This window comes from Pogona vitticeps, chromosome 9 (assembly GCF_051106095.1).
Source record: "Pogona vitticeps strain Pit_001003342236 chromosome 9, PviZW2.1, whole genome shotgun sequence".
NCBI lineage: Eukaryota > Metazoa > Chordata > Lepidosauria > Squamata > Agamidae > Pogona > Pogona vitticeps.
The window spans coordinates 23,935,997-23,956,705 of NC_135791.1; the positions used below are offsets into that span (position 1 = coordinate 23,935,997).

Consider the following 20,709-nt stretch of genomic DNA (forward strand, 5'->3'; position numbering starts at 1 on the left):
AGTTGTAGTCCTAAATTACAAATCTGTTATAGTCCTCTCAATTTTTTTTCTTTTTCTGTGTGTGTGTGTGTGTGTGGGGGGGAAATAACACATCCCAAAATGTAATCATTCCTCTGAAGGGCAGCTCCTCTTGTTAATGCTGCGATAAATCTTGGCTTGCAAAACCATATTATAATTGTTCTGAATTTTTATTGTATTTTAAATATTGTAAGCCGCCCAGAGACCTTTGGGTAGTGTGGGTGGCATATTAAATAAATAAATAAATAAATAAATATATAAATAAATAAATAAATAAATAAATAAATAAATAAGTTAATAAGTTAATAAATAAATTAATAAATTAATAAATTAATAATAATGATGGTGATAGTGATGGTGATGGTGATGCAAGGTAGCTTCAGCCAATAGGAAAGCAAGGTGGGGGAAATCCCTCTAGAAACAAATAAACCCATCTGTCAACCAATGGTTCGTTAGAAAAAATTCTGACTTCTGATTGGGCGCTCCAGCCTCGTTTGGCTGTCAATCACTTCTTTTTCCCCCGCCTCTCTTTCCTTAACCCATGTCGCCTGAAGTAATGTAGGCGGGGAAAAAGAAGGAGCCGAGTTTAGCCAATGAAAAAAAATTACTTCTAGATTGACCTTTCTCTTCCTCCAATGCGAGAGCGGATTTCGCAGTTCGGGGAACGAGCGGGAGAAGGGAAGCCTCGGAAGGAGGGCTCTCGTGGGCACCCAATCAGAGGGCGCGTGACATTCCCATCCCCGGCGGCTGACCAACCGGCGAGGCCGTGGCAAGGAGTGCGGGGCCGGGGAGAGGGGAGGAGGAGGGCGAAGGCGGCCATTTTGAGCCGGGGACCGGAACGGGCGCCTCGATGGCGGGAGGAAGGCGATGCTGCGGCGGCGGCGGGGCTTGAGCGGGCCATGGACGTGAGGCGGCTGCGGGTCAACGAGCTGAAGGAAGAGCTGGGCCGGCGCGGCCTCGACACCCGAGGGCTGAAGGCCGAGCTGGCCGAGCGGCTGCAAGCGGCGCTCGAAGCGGAGCAGGGCCGCCGCGGAGAAGGGCCGGACAGGCGCTGTAAGTGGGCTCGGCTGGACAGGGGGAGACCCTCCGGGACTGGCCGTGGGCCTCGGGGTGTGGGATAGAGGGAGACAGACAGAGAGGTGGGGAGGCTGCGGGGGGGGGGGCGAGAGAAGCCTCCCTTAAAGCCTCCTCAGGCTCTGGGCTTTCCTTGAGAGAGGCTCCCTGACTCAGCCCAGGATCCCACAGGATCCCTCCGACTCGATCCCAGAAAGGTTTTGGATCCCCCCTCCCAATGATCGGCTTGATTCCGCCCGAAAGACGGGCCACAGGTGCCCAGATAAGGGGTCGGACTACAGCTCCCATCATCCTTAGCCAGGCCGTCCCAAGAGGTGGGAGACCCTCGTCATCGTGATCCTAGAACTGCAGATCTGGAAGGGTCTTAGAGTGAAACCTGGAATGGGTGCCCCAAAGGTCATTCAGACCAGCCCCCCCACACACACACAATTGGCAATGCAGGGAAATCCTAATTGTGGAGAAATAATTCCCCCCCCACCCCAACCTAGAGGACTGGGAAAAGGCAGGAAGGTTGCAGGCCAAGATCCTCTAGGTGGCTGTCCGTGGGGCCCCCCTCCTCACCTAGGGAGGCATCATCACTTGCCCCTCTGTGGCTGAGCCCCACAGCTCCTGGCTGAAGGATGGAGGGTCTTTTTTTTTCCTTCGCAGGACCTGCTGGGGGAACCACAAGCTTTGGGAAAGCAGGCACACATACACACACATGTGCATGTGTTTGTGTGCATGTCCATGTGGGTCTGGTCTCTGGGTGTCTGTGAATTTTGTTGTAGTGGTGCCTCCCTAGACAGTTACCCCGCATGACAGTTTTTTCGCTAGACATTGACTTTTTGCGATCGCTATAGCGATTCTCAAAACAATGATTCCCATGGGGGAATTTCGCTGGACAATGTTTGGCCCCTGCTTCGCAAACCGATTTTCGCTAGACAACGATTTTGACAGCTCCCTCCGCACTCGCAAAACAGGTATTTTTGGGACCTAAGCTTCGCAAGACAGTGATTTAAACAGCTGATCGGCGGTTCGCAAAGCGGCTTTCCTATAGCCGATCTTCGCTAGACAACGACGATTCTTCCCCATTGGAACGCATTAAACAGGTTTCAATGCATTCCAATGGGGAAATGCTTTTCGCTAGACTGATTTCGCTAAACAGCTATTTCAGTGGAACGGATTATCATCGTCTAGCGAGGCACCACTGTACTCTGTACTTACTTATGTATATACTTACAATGACAATAAATTTTTTTGATTAAAAAAGAGCCTGCTGCTTGGTGCCATTCCAGGTTGTGAGCTTCCGGCGTCCTTTTCTTGGGGGCACCTCAGATGAGTCCCTCTATCCAGATGAGACCCTTTACTGAGGAATAGTTAGTGCATGGGAGCCATATTTCCCAGGAGAGGTGGCAGGGGATGCCGGAATATGGGCGCCCAGTTCACGTACAGCTTCTCTAGCCTTCCTTGTATTTCCCAAAGGCTTTCCTAAGATAAATATGCCCTGTGGTTTGGGAAGGCATGTCAGAGCAACGTACCTCAGAATAGTTGAAACGTACTATTTAGTGAACTGGACAAACTCTGGTTGTTTCTAGTAATGGTGGTGCTGGAAAGGGAGCGCTTGTGTTTTTCCTGAGTCCTCTTTCTCATCTTCTTTACTGATCTGGTCTTACGTAACATACCAGATTCACGAGGGCTTGCTCCTGCTATGCTGTTTGCAAACACCCTTTCTCAGGACCTCGTCACTTTCGATCTTTGCGTTGACTTGTTATTTTCTGAAATCTGTGGTGTGATTTCCGCTTAGGAGTGCCAGCTGGTGTTTATGTCTGTGACTTGTGAATGCTGTCTTGAGAATCGGGGCTGGAAAGATATCCTGTGGATCGTCGGGTCCAGCCCTTGTCAAGGAAGCGCAGTGGGGAACTGAACTCCCAGCCTCTCGCTCTGCAGCCAAAGACAGATAAACCTCTGAGCTATCCAGCAGCCCCTTAAGTGAACCATGGAGTCTGTTCATCCATCAAGCGTTTCTCTGCTTCTGAGACCTTCTGCTATCCTTCCTTAAGCTGGCTTTTCATTGTTATGGGTGCCAGACTTTCTGAGCATTCAGGATGATCTTCTGTTTGAAGCAAAACATACTTCTTTCGCCATATAGTGTAGCCGATTTAGATGGTAGTTTGAAATGGAACGGAACTGAGACTTCAGGGCAGGTGGCATCCCCCAAACCCAGTTGGTATAATCTTGGTGGTGTTGGTGTGGGCCCTCAGGGTTTGAATTCTTTTTAAAAAGAAGTTCAACAGTTTATTGTTCTGGGTATGGTAACAGTTAAACAAAGTGAGGCTATCCTCTGAATGTAAAGCGCTTACCCATTCTGCATTCAGATTTCTGAATACAGAGCAGAGAGTGGGTTAGATGGAAAGATTTTTGTTCACTTTGACTTTAAAATATGATACATCGTCTGTATAAAGCCTCGTTCTGTAAGTGTGGATAACATGCATGCGTCCACAAAAGCTTACATTATAGTCTTTAAGGTGCCCCATGTTTTTGTTTTGTTTCTTTGGATTTTGACAGGCAGCATCTGTTTGCTTTCCTGTGCTGGTTCTTGGCGACTTTTATATTTGACCTAACAAAGTGGAGAGGCTTTCGTTGACTGAGGTGGGCAAGACAACCTTGCCAATATGTAGAGAAAGCTCATGGGGAGAAAAAGGGTTGGTTGACTGTCTCCTTGACATTCTTACATGCTACATGCCATAACCTTGTCTGCTGAGAAGAGCTTTCAAACATCCACTCATCAATGCAAAGATTATATACTGCTTGGGGTGTGTATGTGAGAGGCTTTGGCTGCTTTGTGTTGCTGAAGACATGAACTAAGACCCTGACCTAGTTGCTGGTTGGCCTTAAGGTCTGAGCTGCGCCTTTCGGTCATCACAGGATACCTGTAGCAGTTAAGAAATGGGAGATTGTACCAAAAAAAAATCCCTTCCCAGTAGGATATGGGATAGAATAGTGACACTGATTCATGTTTCCGTTTCCTGTTTCAAGATGGCATCCACGACAACGCTCATCAGGACGACATGCAGGGATATCAGTCTTTCGAGCATTGCGACATTAAACAGGAGAGTGAATCTGGATACGAGAGAGTGCCTCTAGACCGAGATCATTCTGGCTTACGTTCAGGTACAATCAGGAGCTTAAAATAATCAGCCTTCTTCGCTTGATATTGGTTTGGTACACATACCTGAATAGCCGTGCTTTTGTTTTTTTCTGCTAGCAAGCTGAAATCCATCTACTTCTCTGGACTGGCAAGAGGGGAGCTCCCCCAAAGCAGCTTTTGTTTTATTACTGCGGGAATGCACAAACTTGTCGTGTGAGAGTCGTGCGTGGAGAGTCAATCCATTGTTAAGATCCCATGTTAGTGACATAGCATCTCCATTCAGAGTCTTCCCGCGGCGTCCCTGTCAGTGCAATCTGGGTCACTCACTGCTGTTACCCACCTGCTGCCAGAGGGGTGGATTCGTATAGCCATTTGTTTACACTGGAGAAAAGCAGAAGGCTTTGCTCAGATACCATTTGTAGTGGGGCTTTAGTTGCCCCTTGTTAAGTCCATTGTTCTGGTAAGGGGTCGATTCTCCTCTTCAGCGGTGCTATAGATTCCAATCTATTGATTTCGCCCCACAGAATTCAGTCATAACTGAGCAAGTGTCCTGTCTGCTTGCCCATACTTTAATTGGGTTTATTTATATCTCATGGTCTGTGTTCTGTGGTGATGAAATTAGAAGAACACAGCACTGGGGGAAAATGCTAAGGACTGGATATTTATACATACTCAGCACTTTTAGTCCCCATGATAGCAAGATTCCTTCTAAGCTCATATGTTGGAGGATCGTGTCCGCATTAAAGGTGTGCTATGTCAAAAACTGGCTGTTTGAAAAATTGTGATTTAAATAGGAGTTCTTCAGGGGTTAAGGCAGGGCTGGAAAAGGTGTAACCCTCCTGCTGATATTGGACTGCAGCATCTGCAGGAATGGCCACCTTTGATTAGGGTGCTGATTCTCCTAATGAAGTTGTAGCAGTTACGTGGCTGTAAGGTGTGGCCTTAAAGGTGTGCAGACTTCCATTGTTCATTTTTGTCTGTTGTGTTCTCGTTGAGTGCAGAAATGAAGTCAGAATTTAAAGAAGAGGAACTGGCCCCTGGCTACAACATGACACCCTCTGGCTACAACATGCCAGCCCGGGGTTATAATGCCCCTCCCTCTGACTACACAGGACCCTCCCCTAACAACAGTTCCAGTTCTGGCTACAGTGGTTCAACTTACAACGCACCTCCCTCCAGTTATGGCACCTCTGATTCATCTCATTCCTGGCAGCAACAGGGCCGTAAGAGGCCATTTGAGGAGTCCCGGGGCCGTGGATATTACGAACATCGCGAGGATAAAAGGTACGTTCCAGGCAAGTTCTTTGAGGAAATGTTTGCTGTTGTTTGTTCTTGAATGAGAGCGTTGGTGCCTTGTTTGTGTCTTGGAAAGGCAGAGTGAATCACTGTGGATTGAATTGATTTACAAAGGGTACAGTCTATATACACTCCAGTTTTTGATTGCAGGCAGCCATAACGGGAAAATCAGTTCTGTGAATTCAATGAGAGAAACAGTTGATTTCCACCAGCCCATTGAGTGATGTCCTGGTGCTCGGGCTTTGTCAGCTTGCTTTGCATGATGGTGATCTTGTTCTATGGGTCTTGCATCTGTCGTCCTTTTTCTAGGGGACGCTCTCCTCAACCGCCTGCTGAAGATGACGAGGACGATTTTGATGACTCTCTGGTGGCCCTTGATACCTGTGAGTTTTGTGAATCCCATCAGCAGCCTCTTTCTTATCCAACCTTGTTAACCTGCACTGTAAATAGAGAGGCGTGTCTCAGGATTGGGTTGATTTCCTCCTCTGTTGCTCTGTCCTTCAAGGGTGAAGTTCCCCTGCTATACATAGAAGGCTAGTAGCCTCAAGGTCAGAACGGTGCTTGGCTTTTGGCTAGCCAGGTAGTAGCAACACACAGAAAAGGGTGGATGCAGCAGCACTGAGGTGAAGTCTTCCAAATGATTAGCCTGATAAGGCTGATCCTTGCATGGGGTCGGGCTGTTTAGCCTAGGACTTCTGGCTTGAAATGACACCATTCCTAAACGTAACATCCTGTAAGTGCAGAGCTGATCCTGTTGATATATTAAAAAGGGCTGCAGGACAATGTGCCACAAGGTGTTTGTGTGAGCTTTGTGAAAAAGCTCTTAATGTTTTAAGTGTTTGGGACTTAGATGACGACTTGACTGGATTTTTGGTCATATTTCACTGAACCCCAAAGCTTATGCATAAGGTTTTTACTGTCCGGAGGTTTGTTGTTCCTCTGGCTTTCTCTCACCTCTTCCTTTACCTTGCCTTCCAGATAATTGTGATTTACATTTCAAAGTGGCCCGTGATCGATTCAGCGGCTACCCTTTGACTATAGAAGGGTTTGCTTACCTCTGGTCGGGGGCAAGAGCCACCTATGGGGTGCGGCGGGGAAGGATCTGCTACGAGATGAAGGTAAGGAGGGGCATGATTATTCCCCATAGAAGTTTGAGAAGGAGGGAAACGTTTTGTTCTTTCAAGATCGGTGTGAAGGAGGGCAGGCTTGAGGGTGCCAATGCCCTTGTGTAAGAGATGCTTGTGTCACTGGCAGAGGGGTGCTTGTTGCTTGATTCTGTGCATGCCTCTTATTCCAAATTTGAGTCCGGTCAAAGTTCCCGTTAACTTAAAGTTAGTCTTTGCTCAGACCTTGTCCTCTTTAGTTCCAAAACCTGTGTACCTTTTTAGGGCTGTTGTCTTGGCCCGCGCTATCCATAAGACACAATAAACTCCAGGTCCTTAGAACTCCACGATTGCTCCTGGACTAGACGTCGTGGCTTCCAGATCTCTGTTGACTGGATGCTTATCCTTTTGTCCCGAGGTCAATGAAGAGATCGCCGTCAAGCACCTTCCTCCCACGGAACCTGATCCTCACGTCGTCCGTATCGGCTGGTCGTTGGATTCATGCAGCACCCAGTTAGGTACGAAGCACTGTGGCAGCTGAATCTGGGGAGAGTCTAAGCCACGTGCCTGACTCTAATGCCAGTGGGCTACACAAATGGATTAGAAGGTGCCTGCAGCTAACTGCACAGCAGGATTTAAAACACGGTGAACTATTTTTCATAAAGGTACATGCAAAATCTACAGGTGGATGGTGCTATCTTAGAAGACCATGCCTCCTTCTGCCCTGGCCCTACAAGCAAGGTGACGGTCCCTTCTAAGGTGGTGCCTGAGGCTGTCTTGAGTGGGTTCTAGAATATTTAGACTCTCGATTTCATTTTTGAAACAGGACTCCTTCCAGGTTAAACTGGATTCTGCAAGCAGGCAAAGCTTTCTCTCAGTAACTAACTACCTGTGTGAGATTTTTAGATGGATTGTCATGCATTACTGCTTTGACTGGATTTTTAGCACTACTTGTGTTTTTTTTGTCTCTTCCATTTCTCAAGAGTGGCATGTGTTTTCTTTTATTATTTGTATACTTTTGTTCATAATTTTAGTATTTTTTTAATGATGTAAACTGTCTCTTTTTACTCATTGTTCTTAGCTTTAAATATTGTTTTTTAATGTTTGCCACCATTGTATGCTTGATCTCAACTTTAAGTATCGTTTTTCATTGTTGCTAAGCCACCTTGGGTCCTTTTCCAGGAGAAAGGCAGGGTAAAAAAAATTTAAATAAACAAATTAACCCTGCAGAGATGTTGTGTTTTAGTAATAGCAGGATGTGGCTCACAACAGGCAAAACAGAAATATCAAAGCACTATATAAATATCACAATAAAAAAACCGAACAATTAAACATACTTTAAGATTAAAACAATCAAGGTTAAAAACCATTTAAAACCCATAAGTTAAAATCTAGCATTTCTGATATAACGTATTGCTAAAAGGCCTGCCTGAAGAGGGAGGTCTTTGCCTGGCAACAGAAGGAGAAGAGGGAGGGGCCCAGCCAGGCTTCTTGGGGCAATGCATTCCAAAGCCTGGGAGCAGCCACCGAGAAGGCCCTCTCTTGTGTCCTCGCCAAAGAAGCTTGGGAAAGTGGTGGAACTCAGAGAAGGGCCTCTTGGGAGAGCTTGGAAGCTGAGAAGACTCCTACAAAGTCAGATAACCTGAACCTAAGCCATTTAGAGCTTTATAGGGTAATGACCAGCACATTCCTGCTCACATGTAGGATCTTTGTTTGTTCCTAAATCTAGAAAAACTGTAACACGGGCACCAGAGTGACTACCTTCGGGGAGAACACATATAACATGTTTTAATCATCACAGGGAGAGATTACTAGGGTGGGCGTGACTGCAGCAAGGCTCCCTCTGTCCAGGGAGGGTCACAGTGTGTGTATCGTCTTAAGCGGATGAAAAACACTTCCTGTTACCACTTGGGTGTTCAAGGCTCTGGTTCTTCTTCATTTTAGGTGAGGAGCTTTTCTCCTACGGCTACGGCGGCACTGGGAAGAAATCCACCAATTGCAAGTTTGAAAATTACGGGGAACCCTTTTCTGAGAACGACATCATCACCTGCCTTGTGGTGAGTGTGTGTGTTCTTGTGTTTTGGGACACTGCTGTTCTCTCTTCTTGTGTGCAGGTTTCTAGGCTTCCGTTTAAAATCTGTGACCTTACTGCCATTGATAGTTCCAGCTGGAGGAGGTACATTGAATCAGTGGGATTGAATTGAGCATTCCCCCCCCCTTGCCCCCCGTTCAGCAGTAGGTCTGCTCTAGTTGGAAACAAACCGTTGGATTAAATCCAAATGGTGATGCATAGTAACAGGGAAGGCCAGTATCATTTGCACGGGGGCGAGTGCTTAGTCTAAGGCGAAACAACAACCCTTAAGGCCCCGGGCCAGTCGGTGGGGTGTGTGAGGTTGCTGTAGTTCCCTCTTTCAGCTGCCACGCACTGACTAACAGCTTGCCCCCCCCCCCTTGTTCTTAGGACTTTGAATGTGGTGATGATGTCGAAATGTCCTTCATGAAGAATGGGAAATGGCTGGGTTTGGCATACCGGGTGCGGAAAGACCTCTTGGGCGGCCAGGCGCTCTTCCCTCATGTCCTGGTGAAGAACTGTGCCATCGAGTTCAATTTCGGGCAGAGGGAAGATGCTTACTTCCCCGTCCCCCCGGGGTTCACCTTCATCCAGCATCTTCCACTCTCGGAGCGGGTGCGCGGGACTATCGGACCAAAGAGCAAGTCAGAATGTGAAGTAAGCATCTCAGAAAATGGAGGCAGCAGCTGTTCTGATCACTAGGGTGCTGGTGGTTTGGGGTTTTGGTGGGGGGTTTTTTTCCCACGGGGGTTACTCATATTGTGGGTCCGTAGTGCTCAGGGGGGCAGACCCATCTCAAGAGATGTTTTCCCCTTTGAATGTAGTGTTGTAGGAAACTTGAAGTTGAACCTCAGCTGTAAGGAGTTTGGGAGGCTGACTGACAGGAGATTACGAGTGTTAGTCTCTGCTCGTCCTGCTTGTGTTGAGGATCAAGGATTTACTTTTAAAAATGATTTAAATTACAATTTAAATTTAATTTGCTTTAAAAAATTAATTGTGTTTTTTTAAAATTCAATTTTAAAGTTTAAATCGTGATTTAAGTCAGTTTGGTTTAAATCATGATTTAAGTCAGTTTGGTTTAAATCAGATCTTCCCAGAAAAGTTATATCTGCTCTAAATTGAAGGAAGAAAAATGAATAGGGGAGTTAAAATCTCACGCACAGGTTGGAAGAGACGTTGTCGTCGTCATTTTTTAGAGCAAGCTACGTTTGCAAAATCATCTCTCTTGAGAGGTGGAAATGTTTGTTAAAGCTCTTTTGGGCCTGTGTGGAAGAAACCACAGTGTCACACGCGGCTGGCTTGGGTGCTTCACCTGTGCAGAACAGATGCTGATGCGATAGCTGTATATTTCAGATCCTGATGATGGTGGGGCTGCCTGCAGCAGGGAAGACAACCTGGGCCATTAAGCATGCTGCCGCCAATCCAGGCAAGAAGTACAATATTCTGGGAACAAATGCCATCATGGACAAAATGAGGGTAAGAGATGATTTCAGAGGCTGAGCGGGGCCAGATTTTAGGCACACCCACCCCCTGTATTGCCCTGGCTTTCTCTTTCTACTACAGAACTTCATTTGCTGCTGGGATATCTTAAGGGTTACAAAGGATGCATGCATAAAGTTTACATAGCCCTTGCAATGTGCTCTGTTGATGCTGAGGGTTGTTGCCCCCCGTTGTTTGATGAGCCTGCACAGGGACTTTCCAAAGTCATTTTCAAGCCCTTCTTTTCCAGCCTGCACAGTGGAAAATAACACCTGCTTCAGGCCAGTCACCAGAGGGGTAAATGCTATCCTAACCTGATCCTGCCTTCTCCCAGGTCATGGGACTCCGACGCCAGCGCAACTATGCTGGCCGGTGGGACGTCCTCATCCAGCAAGCGACACAGTGCCTGAACCGCCTAATCCAAATCGCAGCCCGGAAGAAACGTAACTACATCCTTGACCAGGTAACGGAATTCATCCTTCCTGGGATGTTTCTCTGGCTCCTTCTTAAAGCGTTTAACTTCTAAGAAGCACTGCAGAAAAGCCTCGGGTGTCCAGGAACCATGGAAGAAACTGCAGTCATGTGCAAATGCATCTGTGGACCTATATAATATACCTATATATATATATATATAGGGCTCTGCACCTACCATATATATAGGTGCAGAGCTTGGAAATCACTCTTCTCGACTATAAGCCCCAGAATCTCCCAGCCAAAATCCAGTTAGCTGGTGGCTTCTGAGAGTTATAATCCCAGAAAATAACTGTTCAAGATCTGTACAGGTAGGTGGTCATTGATAATACTTAAAGCAGGATACTAAGATGTGGTTTAAAAGAGGTACAGCTTAAGTCTGGGGTTTAGACATGGGGTTTAAGACATGGTAAGTAAAAGAGAACTGTCCTTACCTTCAACTGATGATTTCGGCTGGGCTTGAGCAGAGGATTGGTGTCCTTGATCCTCGGGGGGGTTATTTCTAGCGTGACAGTTCTAAAGAATCTGTGAACTTGTAAGTTCAGTGGTGCCTCGCTTGACGAGGATAATCCGTTCCGTTCAAATTGCTGTTAAGCGAAATCCTCGTGAAGCAAAATTTAAAAAACCCATTGAAATGCATTGAAAACCGGTTCAGTGCATTCCAATGGCTGAAATACCTGCTCGTTTTGCGAAGATCCTCCATAGGGCGGCCATTTTCCGGTGCCTGTAAAGCGAGGAATCCATCCGTCCTAAAGCACAGCGGGGAGCCATTTTAGAGCCGCCCATCAGCTGTTTTAAAATAATTGTCTAGCGAAAAATCGGTTCCCGAAGCAGAGGACCGATCATAGTGAAGTGAATTTTCCCCATAGGAACATCGTTTTGTGATCGCAATAGCGATTGCAAAAACTTCATTGTAAAGCAGATTCGTTGTTTAACAAGGTAATCGTTAAGTGAGGCTCCACTGTACTGCCATTGGATGGTTTATTATCCTGTGTGTTAATGACATGCCCCCAAAAGTGAGGTTACCATTAGTTAGGTTTTCAGGAGCCAGTGACTTCCTTTTCTGGTGCCATGTGTAAACATAGTAGAGTGAGATGATCTCTTTAAAAGTGGTAGCAGAAATGATGACTTAAAAGTTCTGTTTCTCTACCCTAGTGTGTTCTGTCTTACTCATTTTTATTCCAAATATATATATATATATTCATAGCACAGAATTTTTTTAAAAAAAGCAACCATTCATGGGTATCACAGTGATAGGATCAGCAGTCTGCTGTGCCTTGAGTTTGAAAGGATTGCAGAAGCTGCACCTCAAAGTTCGTTGCCGCCGTAAATGGTTTAGGGAGTGGCGATGTTTTAGATGCGACACCGTTTTTAAAAGTCTGGTTGCAAACGTGTACAATCTGGTTGCTGCAATGAGCTGCTTTCATTTTAAAAAGATGTTTCTAGTCCTTATGGTGGCAGGACAGTTCGTAGGAACTTTTGTGCTTGACCGAAAAGACTCAGGTGTAGAGGCCAGATTCAAGGTCTGCGTAGATTAGAAGCTGACCCACCATGTTGTGCTGCAAAGTGATAGAGCGGGGGGTACGCTCCGAAACTTTGTCACGTGATGGAATTTGAACTGTCTGATTTCCAGCCCTTGCTTTTCTTTCACTGCAGAATTTGTGGTGGCACTAATCTGCAAATACGTTCTCATCCATGGGAAGCCTCAAAACAGATACATAAACCCTTGTCACTGACATCGCTAGTGTGAGATTTTGTCCTTCGTTGTGGCTGGCTAAATAATTTTACTGAGCCCTCTCCCACTATCTGTTGAGATTTTCTCGACAGTTTAAAGAGAGGGTGTCCCAGCCTCCTTATACATGAAGCTGTGGTATCCAAGACATAATGAAGATATACATAAAATGCAATTAAAGTTGGCTTGTGAGGATTATCCAGAGCTCTCCTTAAAGCAGAAGTCAGTGGAGTGAAATCGGACTGTCTTGCTTTTGTTTTAGAATAAAGGTGTAGTAGGCCTTGCTCTCTCGTGTTTGTTAACTCAACTTACCAGACCTCATTTACTCTAGTGCTTGAAAATGGGGCTGCTTTAGAGAAACACGTCTAAATGGCTAGATGACCCCCCCCCCCCGTTTACTTCTTGTGTTCAGGTTGTCTAAAGCTGGCTCTCTAGTGTTCCCTTCAAAATGTCATTTGCCCTGTTTCTGAACAAAGCGGGCCCTGTTTCGTTAGCCTGATGTCCCAGGAGACCTCGTTTGAATGACAAACACCTGCAGATCGCTAGAGTGTGTTGCTTTAAACAAAAACTTTTAGAAGTTGGGAGAAAATCCAGAAAGGTAGGTTAGTTGTCAGGGAATGGCTCTCAAATGTGGGGTGGACTGTACACACAGCCGCTGATCTACGCACATCCTTCTGTATCCGTGGGTGGTTGGGGAGCCAACTTGCCATTCCTGGTTTTGGGGGACCCTTTGCTCCGTTTTTAAGGAAGAACACAGACTGACAAGTAACGACCAGTGTTTTTGCCTCTTCTTTGTCACCATTGCTAGACAAATGTCTATGGATCTGCCCAGAGACGAAAAATGCGCCCTTTTGAAGGTTTCCAACGCAAGGCCATTGTAATTTGTCCCACGGACGAGGATTTAAAAGATCGAACAATAAAGCGCACTGATGAGGAGGGGAAGGATGTGCCCGATCACGCAGTGTTAGAAATGAAAGGTAGGATCCTAGAAAAACCAACACACATGACACAGGTGATAAAAGGGGGAAACCTAACGTGACGGTGTGTCTAGGTTGAGGCCTGCTTTGAAAGCGACCCCTTCAGCTCTTTCCAGTTCTCCCTTTGTCTTCCTCCTCCACCGCCCCGCAGTCATCACTTCTTCTTCCCTGCTCACCCAAGTTGCCCTTGAATACCCACAACCCCCCACCCCACCCACCCCCCAGTTGGGGAAAAGGGAAAGATCCACGTGCATGACGTGCTGATACTGTCTTTTATCTCACTCCGAAAAAGCCTGCTTCTCCCCTCAATCGATTGTGCCCAGGAGTGTAAGCTCAGCCCGCCTCTCAGTGGCTGGGAAATAGTCTCACAGGTTTTGCTAGGGCTTAGGAGAAGTTCTCGGGAGTTCTGAAGCCTGGTAATGTGTGGGGGCCTCTTGGAACTAAGCTTGGTCAGTCCAGCAGGGCTGACTTGGAAATCATAGAAGAGCATTCGGAGCAAAGGAAGGTTTAGTGCTTTGTCCTGGAAGTCCTCTTGCTGCATCACTCCTGGATAGCCCTTGGCCGTAACACAGAGGAAGGCAGAGTCTTGCTGGAGCTCTCCACGCAACAGCTGTTACCTCGACCTGGAAGGGGAAGATCCCCACCACCTCGCGGCCCCAGAGGATGGGAGGCTGATAGCAGCAAAGGGAATTCACAGTCCTTTTTCCGTTCTCTATACAGCCAGCATCTTTCAAATGCGAGTAGTTCTCACTGCACCAAGTGGCTTTCAGATTTTGCGGTTTATCTTTGCAGCACAGGTTAGGCTGAGCAAATACTGTCGCTGTCAGTCAGCAGTGAGTTTTCCAGGTGGAGGGGGTGCGTGCGTGTGAGCCCAAAAGAAGGAAAATTGGAGCGGGGGGGGGTTCTTGCAGGGCAGAACTCTGCCTCTCCTTGAGTGCTCTCTCACTTTTTTTTAAGCACAGCGTTCCCTCCTCTGGTGCTGTCCATAGTGCATTATGGTGATTGTAGTCCTCAACACCCAAAGGGTGTGGGGCTGGGTTAGTCTGCTGTAGATAACACCATTTGCTTGAGATGCAGTGCTATGTCCTCCTGACAGTAGCATGGCAGTAAGTGCACAAAGAATCCTATATGTGTGTCATTGTTTATAATTCACAGCATCTCTTTCCCTTGATCTTCCCACTTCTTTCTCTTTCCTGTTTTCTCGTGTCTTTTCCTGGAGACCCGGACCAAAGCCTCTCCTTCCTCCCACGTCATCCTCGTTTCACCCCCGAGGACTGATGTCCCCCCTTTTGTTTTCTCCCACCAGCGAACTTTGCCCTGCCGGAAGCAGGCGACTTCCTCGACTCAGTGGTCTACATTGAGATGCAGCGGGACGAAGCGGAGAAGCTGGTGAGGCAGTACAACGAGGAAGGCAAGAAAGCCGGACCGCCGCCCGAGAAACGCTTCGACAACCGCGCCGGGAACGCCGGGGGCGGCTTCCGTGGTCGAGGCGGAGGTGGAGGCGGCGGTTTCCAGCGCTTCGATAACCGAGGGCCGCCCGCAGGCAGTCGTGGTGGCTTCCAAAACCGTGGAGGTGGCGGCGGTGGATTCAGAGGCGGTGGTGCAGGAGGTGGAGGAGGAGGGGGCAGCAACGGTGGAGGCAGTGCAGGAGGCGGCGGTGGCGGAGGAGGTGAGTTTACACCAGTTGCCACGCGCCAATATTCATAGGTTACCCACAGGTGTTGGAAAGAACGCTGAGACTGCACTGGGTTGGCACAAAGCAGTTCTCAGCTTTGTCAGAATTTCAGCCTCTATACAGCCATATCTCTTAAGCACCGTTGGTTATTTGTTCATTTGAAATACTTTTGCCCTGCCTTTTTCCTTAAAAGGAACCAAGGCGGCTTACATCATTAAAAAGATGATATGTAAAAGCTAAAAACAGTAAGTATACAAATATTTGAAAAGAATTAAGCAAGTATTATATTAAAATGGTATATAAAATCAATACTGAAAACCTGTTTAAAAGCGACGGAGCCTAACAATCTATACAAAAAACCCTCTCAGACAGCCAGTCATTAAAAAAAAAAAAGCTTGCCTGAAGAGAAAGGTCTTTGCTTGCGGAAGGACAGCCAAGATGGGGCCAGGCTGGCCTCTTGTGGGAGGGAGTTCCAGAGTCTCTGGGAGCAGCCACAGAGAAGGCCTTCTCCCGAGTCCCCACCAAGCGTGCCTGGAGGGGTGGTGGGACCGAGAGAAAGGCCTCCCCTGATTATTTTACTGCCTGGGCAGGCTTATAGATTCACCCTTTTAGATAGCTTGGACTTAGCTGTTCAGGGGTTTAGAGGTACAACCAGCACTGTTGGTAAATCTGAGAATCTGAAATTGTGGTTAAGGAACTGTCACAAACCTAGAAATGAAGTTCATCAAGTTTTACTGTGTTTTGATGCCACAAAGTTACAAGCTGTGGTTATCCACGGAGGTAGCTGAGTGTGCTCAATTTGGCTGCCACCTTTCAACCCATTAGGATGCCAGGGTAGCATACGCTCAGTGGTTGCGTAAAAAGATCCAGCAAACAACACCCTTAACTAAGATGTTTATGATAAATTAGAATTGCTAGGTGAATAAGAAAAAGTTTTCCCGAAGTAAACCTTATTAGGGAGGGTGTTTCAAAGCCTGGAAACAACTGCCAGGGAAATCCTCTCATAATCTTTATTCACTGCAGTAGAGTGCACAGATTTTTGGCCCTGCTGGGGTTGGCGCACCAGGTACTGGCCATGTTAAAGCAAGATTCTACCTGTAAATCTAACCTTTTGAGCTTTACTTTCTATCTCTGCAACAAAAAGTGCAGGAATGTTTTATCCAGGTTTATCCTGTTGTTTTTTATTATTATTTAATGTGTCCATTTATGGTTAGCATGTATTTGAACAAAGTTTAAACACCGGCATGCAAGGGAGAAGGGCGGGAGCAAGACTAAAGTTGTATTTGGCTGGTCACATTTCAGTTTAATTAGAGAAGTATGCACTTTCCACTTGCCGTGGCAGCTCTTGCTCATAATTTCTGTCTGAACTGTAAAACAATGGCTATCAGCTAGCAGGAGACTAACTTGTTCCAAACTTGGAACCTTTATTTCCTGGTTTAGGTAGGAAAGGACATCATGGTTCGTTGGAGACACCTGGAGGAAGTGGTGGGTGGAAAGAAGGGGCTGAGTTTCAGCACATCCCAACCTAATGAGCATAGAGAGAATTGTATGAATTGAGTTGATTCATTTTCACACACATTGCCCGTATGAAAAGGAGTTTCATAAGGGCATAGTCTTGGCTCCTTATGTAGTGGGAGAAAAAAAAACACCTCTGGGAATTTGCAGGTGCCAAGAAGGACAGCTGAAGGGCAGGACTCTAAAATATTTGCCTTTCTTAGGTAGCATGACCTTTCTACAACTATGGCTTTCTTTTATTCAGGCTTCAATCGGGGTGGCTACAACCAGAACCGCTGGGGAGGTGGAAACCGTGACAGCAACAACAACAACCGGGGGAACTACAACCGGAACAACCAACCCCCGAGCAACTACAGCCCAGCACGCAACCAAAACACCTACAAGAGCAGCAGCAATCTGGGACCCTCCCCTCCAGCCCCTGCTGCTAATCCTCCTCCCAGTACTTATCCTCCAGCGCCACAGGTAAGTGTGTATATGTGTGTGCCCGCCCGCCTGCCCAGGCCATACTACTGCTGAGAGTGAAACAGAAACTAGCAGAGAGCCAGAAAAGAAGATGGCTGTTGTCACCCTGAGGCAGAACTGGCTCTTTTTCTTCCATCCGTATTGTTTGAAACAGCCTGGCTTGTTCTCTTCATGTCATTTCCACACTTGAGTTGTCCATATGGCCTGGTTATGGCTTACAGCACCTTAGCAGAGATGGGTTGGTGCACGCTGCTCATTCCCTCCTCATCACATGATATTCCAGGCCTGACAAGACCGTGGACTTCTCTTCTCTGCCTCCTCCAGCAGCTGGCCTCTCAGACAAGGAGGCAGGGAAGCAGTTCCTGCAGCAGTGCCGTTGAGTGGCCAGCTGCTGGAGGAGGCGGAGAAGGGACATCCGTGTTCTTTCTGGGACTGGAAGATCATGCGACGAAGAGGGAATGAGCAGCATGCACCGGCTTATCAGTGGGGGAGAGGGAACGTGCGGCACCTGGGGTGCCATGCCTGTGGCTTAGGATGACCCGGCACAAAGCGATTTGTGCCCATCTCTATTCCCTAGTCTATAAAAAATTCAGGCTACAATCAATGGCTTACTTTTTCTTGATTTCTCTCTAGCAAGAAGTAACTTCAAATGCTTTTGTTCTTGGGGTGGACCTGGAAATAAGTTCTAGTTCATTGATTGGCTTTCCTACCAAATGTGCTAAAGAGTGTAATTTTTAGCTGGCTAAAGAGCTGCTCCTGCATTCAGTTCTGATGGAGGGGAGCTGAGCGGGTCAGCCCGTTAAGCCATTCTTTGTCTCAGTCTTCTCATCCCCAACCCTGCCTGGCCTTGAATCCTGAAGGGCACCCATCAGCTTCTTTTCGTCTGTCTGTGAATAAAACCAGCTCTTCTAATGACTCGTGTCCATCTTCCGCAGCAAAGCTACAGCCAGCCCTACAACCCTCCATCCAGCTACAGCCAAGGTGGTTACGGAGCTCCGAGCTACAACTATGGGAACTATGGTGGCTACAGCCAGTCCTACACCCAGCCCCCACCACCCCCGCCGGCCCCAGCTCCCGCCCCAGCTCCTGCCCCAGCCCCAGCCCCACCCAGCTACAACCAGTACCAACAGGTAGGTGAGAAGAAATCAAGTAACTTTGTTAGTGTGTCCGAAGAAGAGCTGAGCAGCCTTGGAGGAGGTCTGAGAGGGGAGCGGGCGTTCTTCACATTTTCCGCCTTGCTTCCTGATGGGGGTGCTCAGCTGGGTTTTCCACTTTATGGTTGCTATGTAAGGCAAAAAAAAAAAAAAAAGGAAGGCTATCACTGATTTTGTGCGTCTGGAAAACAAGTTGGCACTGTACAGTGGATTTGAAAATTTTCACTCCGCTGTCTCATTCTAAGTCCTTTTATCGAACCTCACAGAACTCTTTAGGCAAAATGTTTTTCTGAGGCTTTGTGCAGGCAGGAAAAGTGGAATGCAAAGGTGGCAGATAAAGCATGCTGCTGATAGAACTTTAAGCCCTCTCTGGGTGGTTTGCAATTTAATTATGCAGGCTCCAAATTGCCCCCCCCCCGCCCCAGCGAGCTGGGTACTCAATTTACCAACTTCAGATGGATGGAAGGCTGAGTGAACCTCGAGCTGGCTTGCTACCTGGGATTGAACATGGGTCATGACCGGAGTTCTAGCTGCAGTACTGCCGTTAAACCACTGCACCACGAGGCTCCTTATAAAAATGTGGGTGCTAAGTTTGTTGAAGGCAATACTGAGGGTTTTTTGGGGGGGATTGTTTTTTAGAAATTCTGTGACTTGTATGTACCACATAAAGTATACACTTCCTCTTTATGTAATTCTGATTATTAAGGGCTGTACTGGGAAAGGGGCTATACAGTTACAATACTTTCCTAATCCCTTCCTGGAACAGGCAGAACCAAAATGCATTAGGTTCAATATGTGTACAGTGGTGCCTCGTATAGCGAGGTTAATCCGTTCCGGATTAACCTTCGCTATAGCGAAACATTGCTAAACGGAAATTAAAAAGCCATAGAAACGCATTGAACTTTGTTCAATGCGTTCCTGTGGCTTTAAAACTCACCGTTAAGCAATCTTCCTCCATAGCGCCGCCATTTTTGCGCCATCGGTAAGCAAGGGCAGGGCACGAAAATGCGGCGCGGACCTTCTGGCAGCCATTTTGGAACCGCCGATCAGCAGTTCTCCCCCACTTCGTTATGCGATATTCGCTAAGCGAATCGCAAAGCGAAAAAATGCCATAGGGGCCATCGCTGAGCGAATGCTCCAGCGATGGCCCAGAGCCCCTCGTTAAGCGATTTAATCGCTCAATGGGGCACTCATTAAGCGAGGCACCACTGTACTTTATGCAGCTTCCGGAGTACCCAGCCTGGCTCAAAAGGATGCAGAACTCCCTTTATTGTATTGTTTTATCAGCAGTAAAGTAACACACTCACTCCATCCAGGTGAACATTCCCGGGGGCGATGGTCTGTTTTAACTAGAAAAAAGAGCTTGCAGGAAGCCCCAGAGTCAAAGAGATGTGAAAATGAACTTGATGTGGACCTTGGAAGAAACTACAATTTCAGGTGGATTTCCAATTCCCTGATGTTTTAAACCCTAACCGTGTCCCGTTTCCTCCCCCCCACAGTACGCCCAGCAGTGGAGCCAATACTATCAAAACCAGAGTCAGTGGCCTCCATATTATGGCAGCTACGACTACGGGAGCTACGCGGGCACCTCGCAGGGTGGCTCCGGCACTCAGTGATGACGGCGTGCCATTCTTGGAAAGCATCAGGTTGCTCTGCCGTCTTCGGCAAGTTTTTAACTTGATAGCGGGCATTTATGAGTCTCCAGGGATCTGGGAAGGACGTTGCCTCTCTGCCCTTCCCTCCTTGCCGTAGTTCCGGAGGGTGGCTGCATTTTTACCTGTACAGCTAGAGGCATGTTTTCCTTCTCTCTCTCTGTACCATCCCCTCTTGAGGAAATTACATGATTTCTTGTCTCTCCTTGTTGAAAATAGTTTTATTCCTTTTTAAAAATTACTCTTGATTCTGAAGAAGCTCGAGTCTTCAGCCTCACATCCTTGTATTTTTTTTAGACCACGATCCATCCTCGTATCAAACGTTCCACAGTAGTTGGGGTGATCCCTTTTGCAGCCTTCTTAGGACTTGCCACCACCCTCCCACCCCACCTCCCACGACTCTACTAGTGACCATAAATTCCAGACATTTTGGAAACTCTTCCTGCAGTTTGTTGTCACCTGTCTTTGAGGTGTTTTTATCTGTCTTTTCTGCAAATAACTATTAAAACTGGAGGGCAAAGAGATGGCTTATCTTATGGTAATTACAGTTTTGGGTTTGTTTGTTTTTTTTAGATTTTTCTGTAACTTTTTACTGTGGGTCAGCAGCTGTTAATATTTTCATCAAGGTAACAATTCTTTTTTGCTCAATATAGGAGAGGGGGAAAAACAAAAGAGGGGGGAAATCATCTTAAATGTGTAACTTTTTATACAATGTCTAAGTTTCTGTAACTTTGCACATGCTTTGTGTTGAGTTGAATTGTAACAGCTTTTTGTATTTGGAGAGGAAAAAAGAGTGAATATTGAACTTTAAAATATTTGTCTTGCGTGTTTTTCCTTTCCTTTTTCAACCTTCATACTGTATTCTGACTGCAACATACACGGACACAATGTTACTAGATCTTC

The 20,709-nt window shown here is 46.9% G+C and overlaps 1 protein-coding gene across 1 annotated transcript; it reads left to right on the forward strand.

The window, feature by feature from the left end:
- The first annotated feature begins 801 nt into the window (after positions 1-801).
- Positions 802-20,619, forward strand: HNRNPUL1 (heterogeneous nuclear ribonucleoprotein U like 1). The gene is made up of 15 exons (XM_020810862.3): positions 802-1,071; positions 4,108-4,242; positions 5,221-5,503; positions 5,825-5,898; positions 6,494-6,633; positions 7,037-7,136; positions 8,563-8,675; positions 9,080-9,346; positions 10,043-10,165; positions 10,503-10,631; positions 13,180-13,348; positions 14,655-15,017; positions 16,783-17,000; positions 17,936-18,130; positions 19,654-20,619. Exons 1-15 carry the CDS (start codon positions 918-920, stop codon positions 19,768-19,770), a joined length of 2,580 nt encoding a protein of 859 aa, XP_020666521.3. The 5' UTR covers positions 802-917; the 3' UTR covers positions 19,771-20,619.
- The last annotated feature ends 90 nt before the right edge of the window (positions 20,620-20,709 follow it).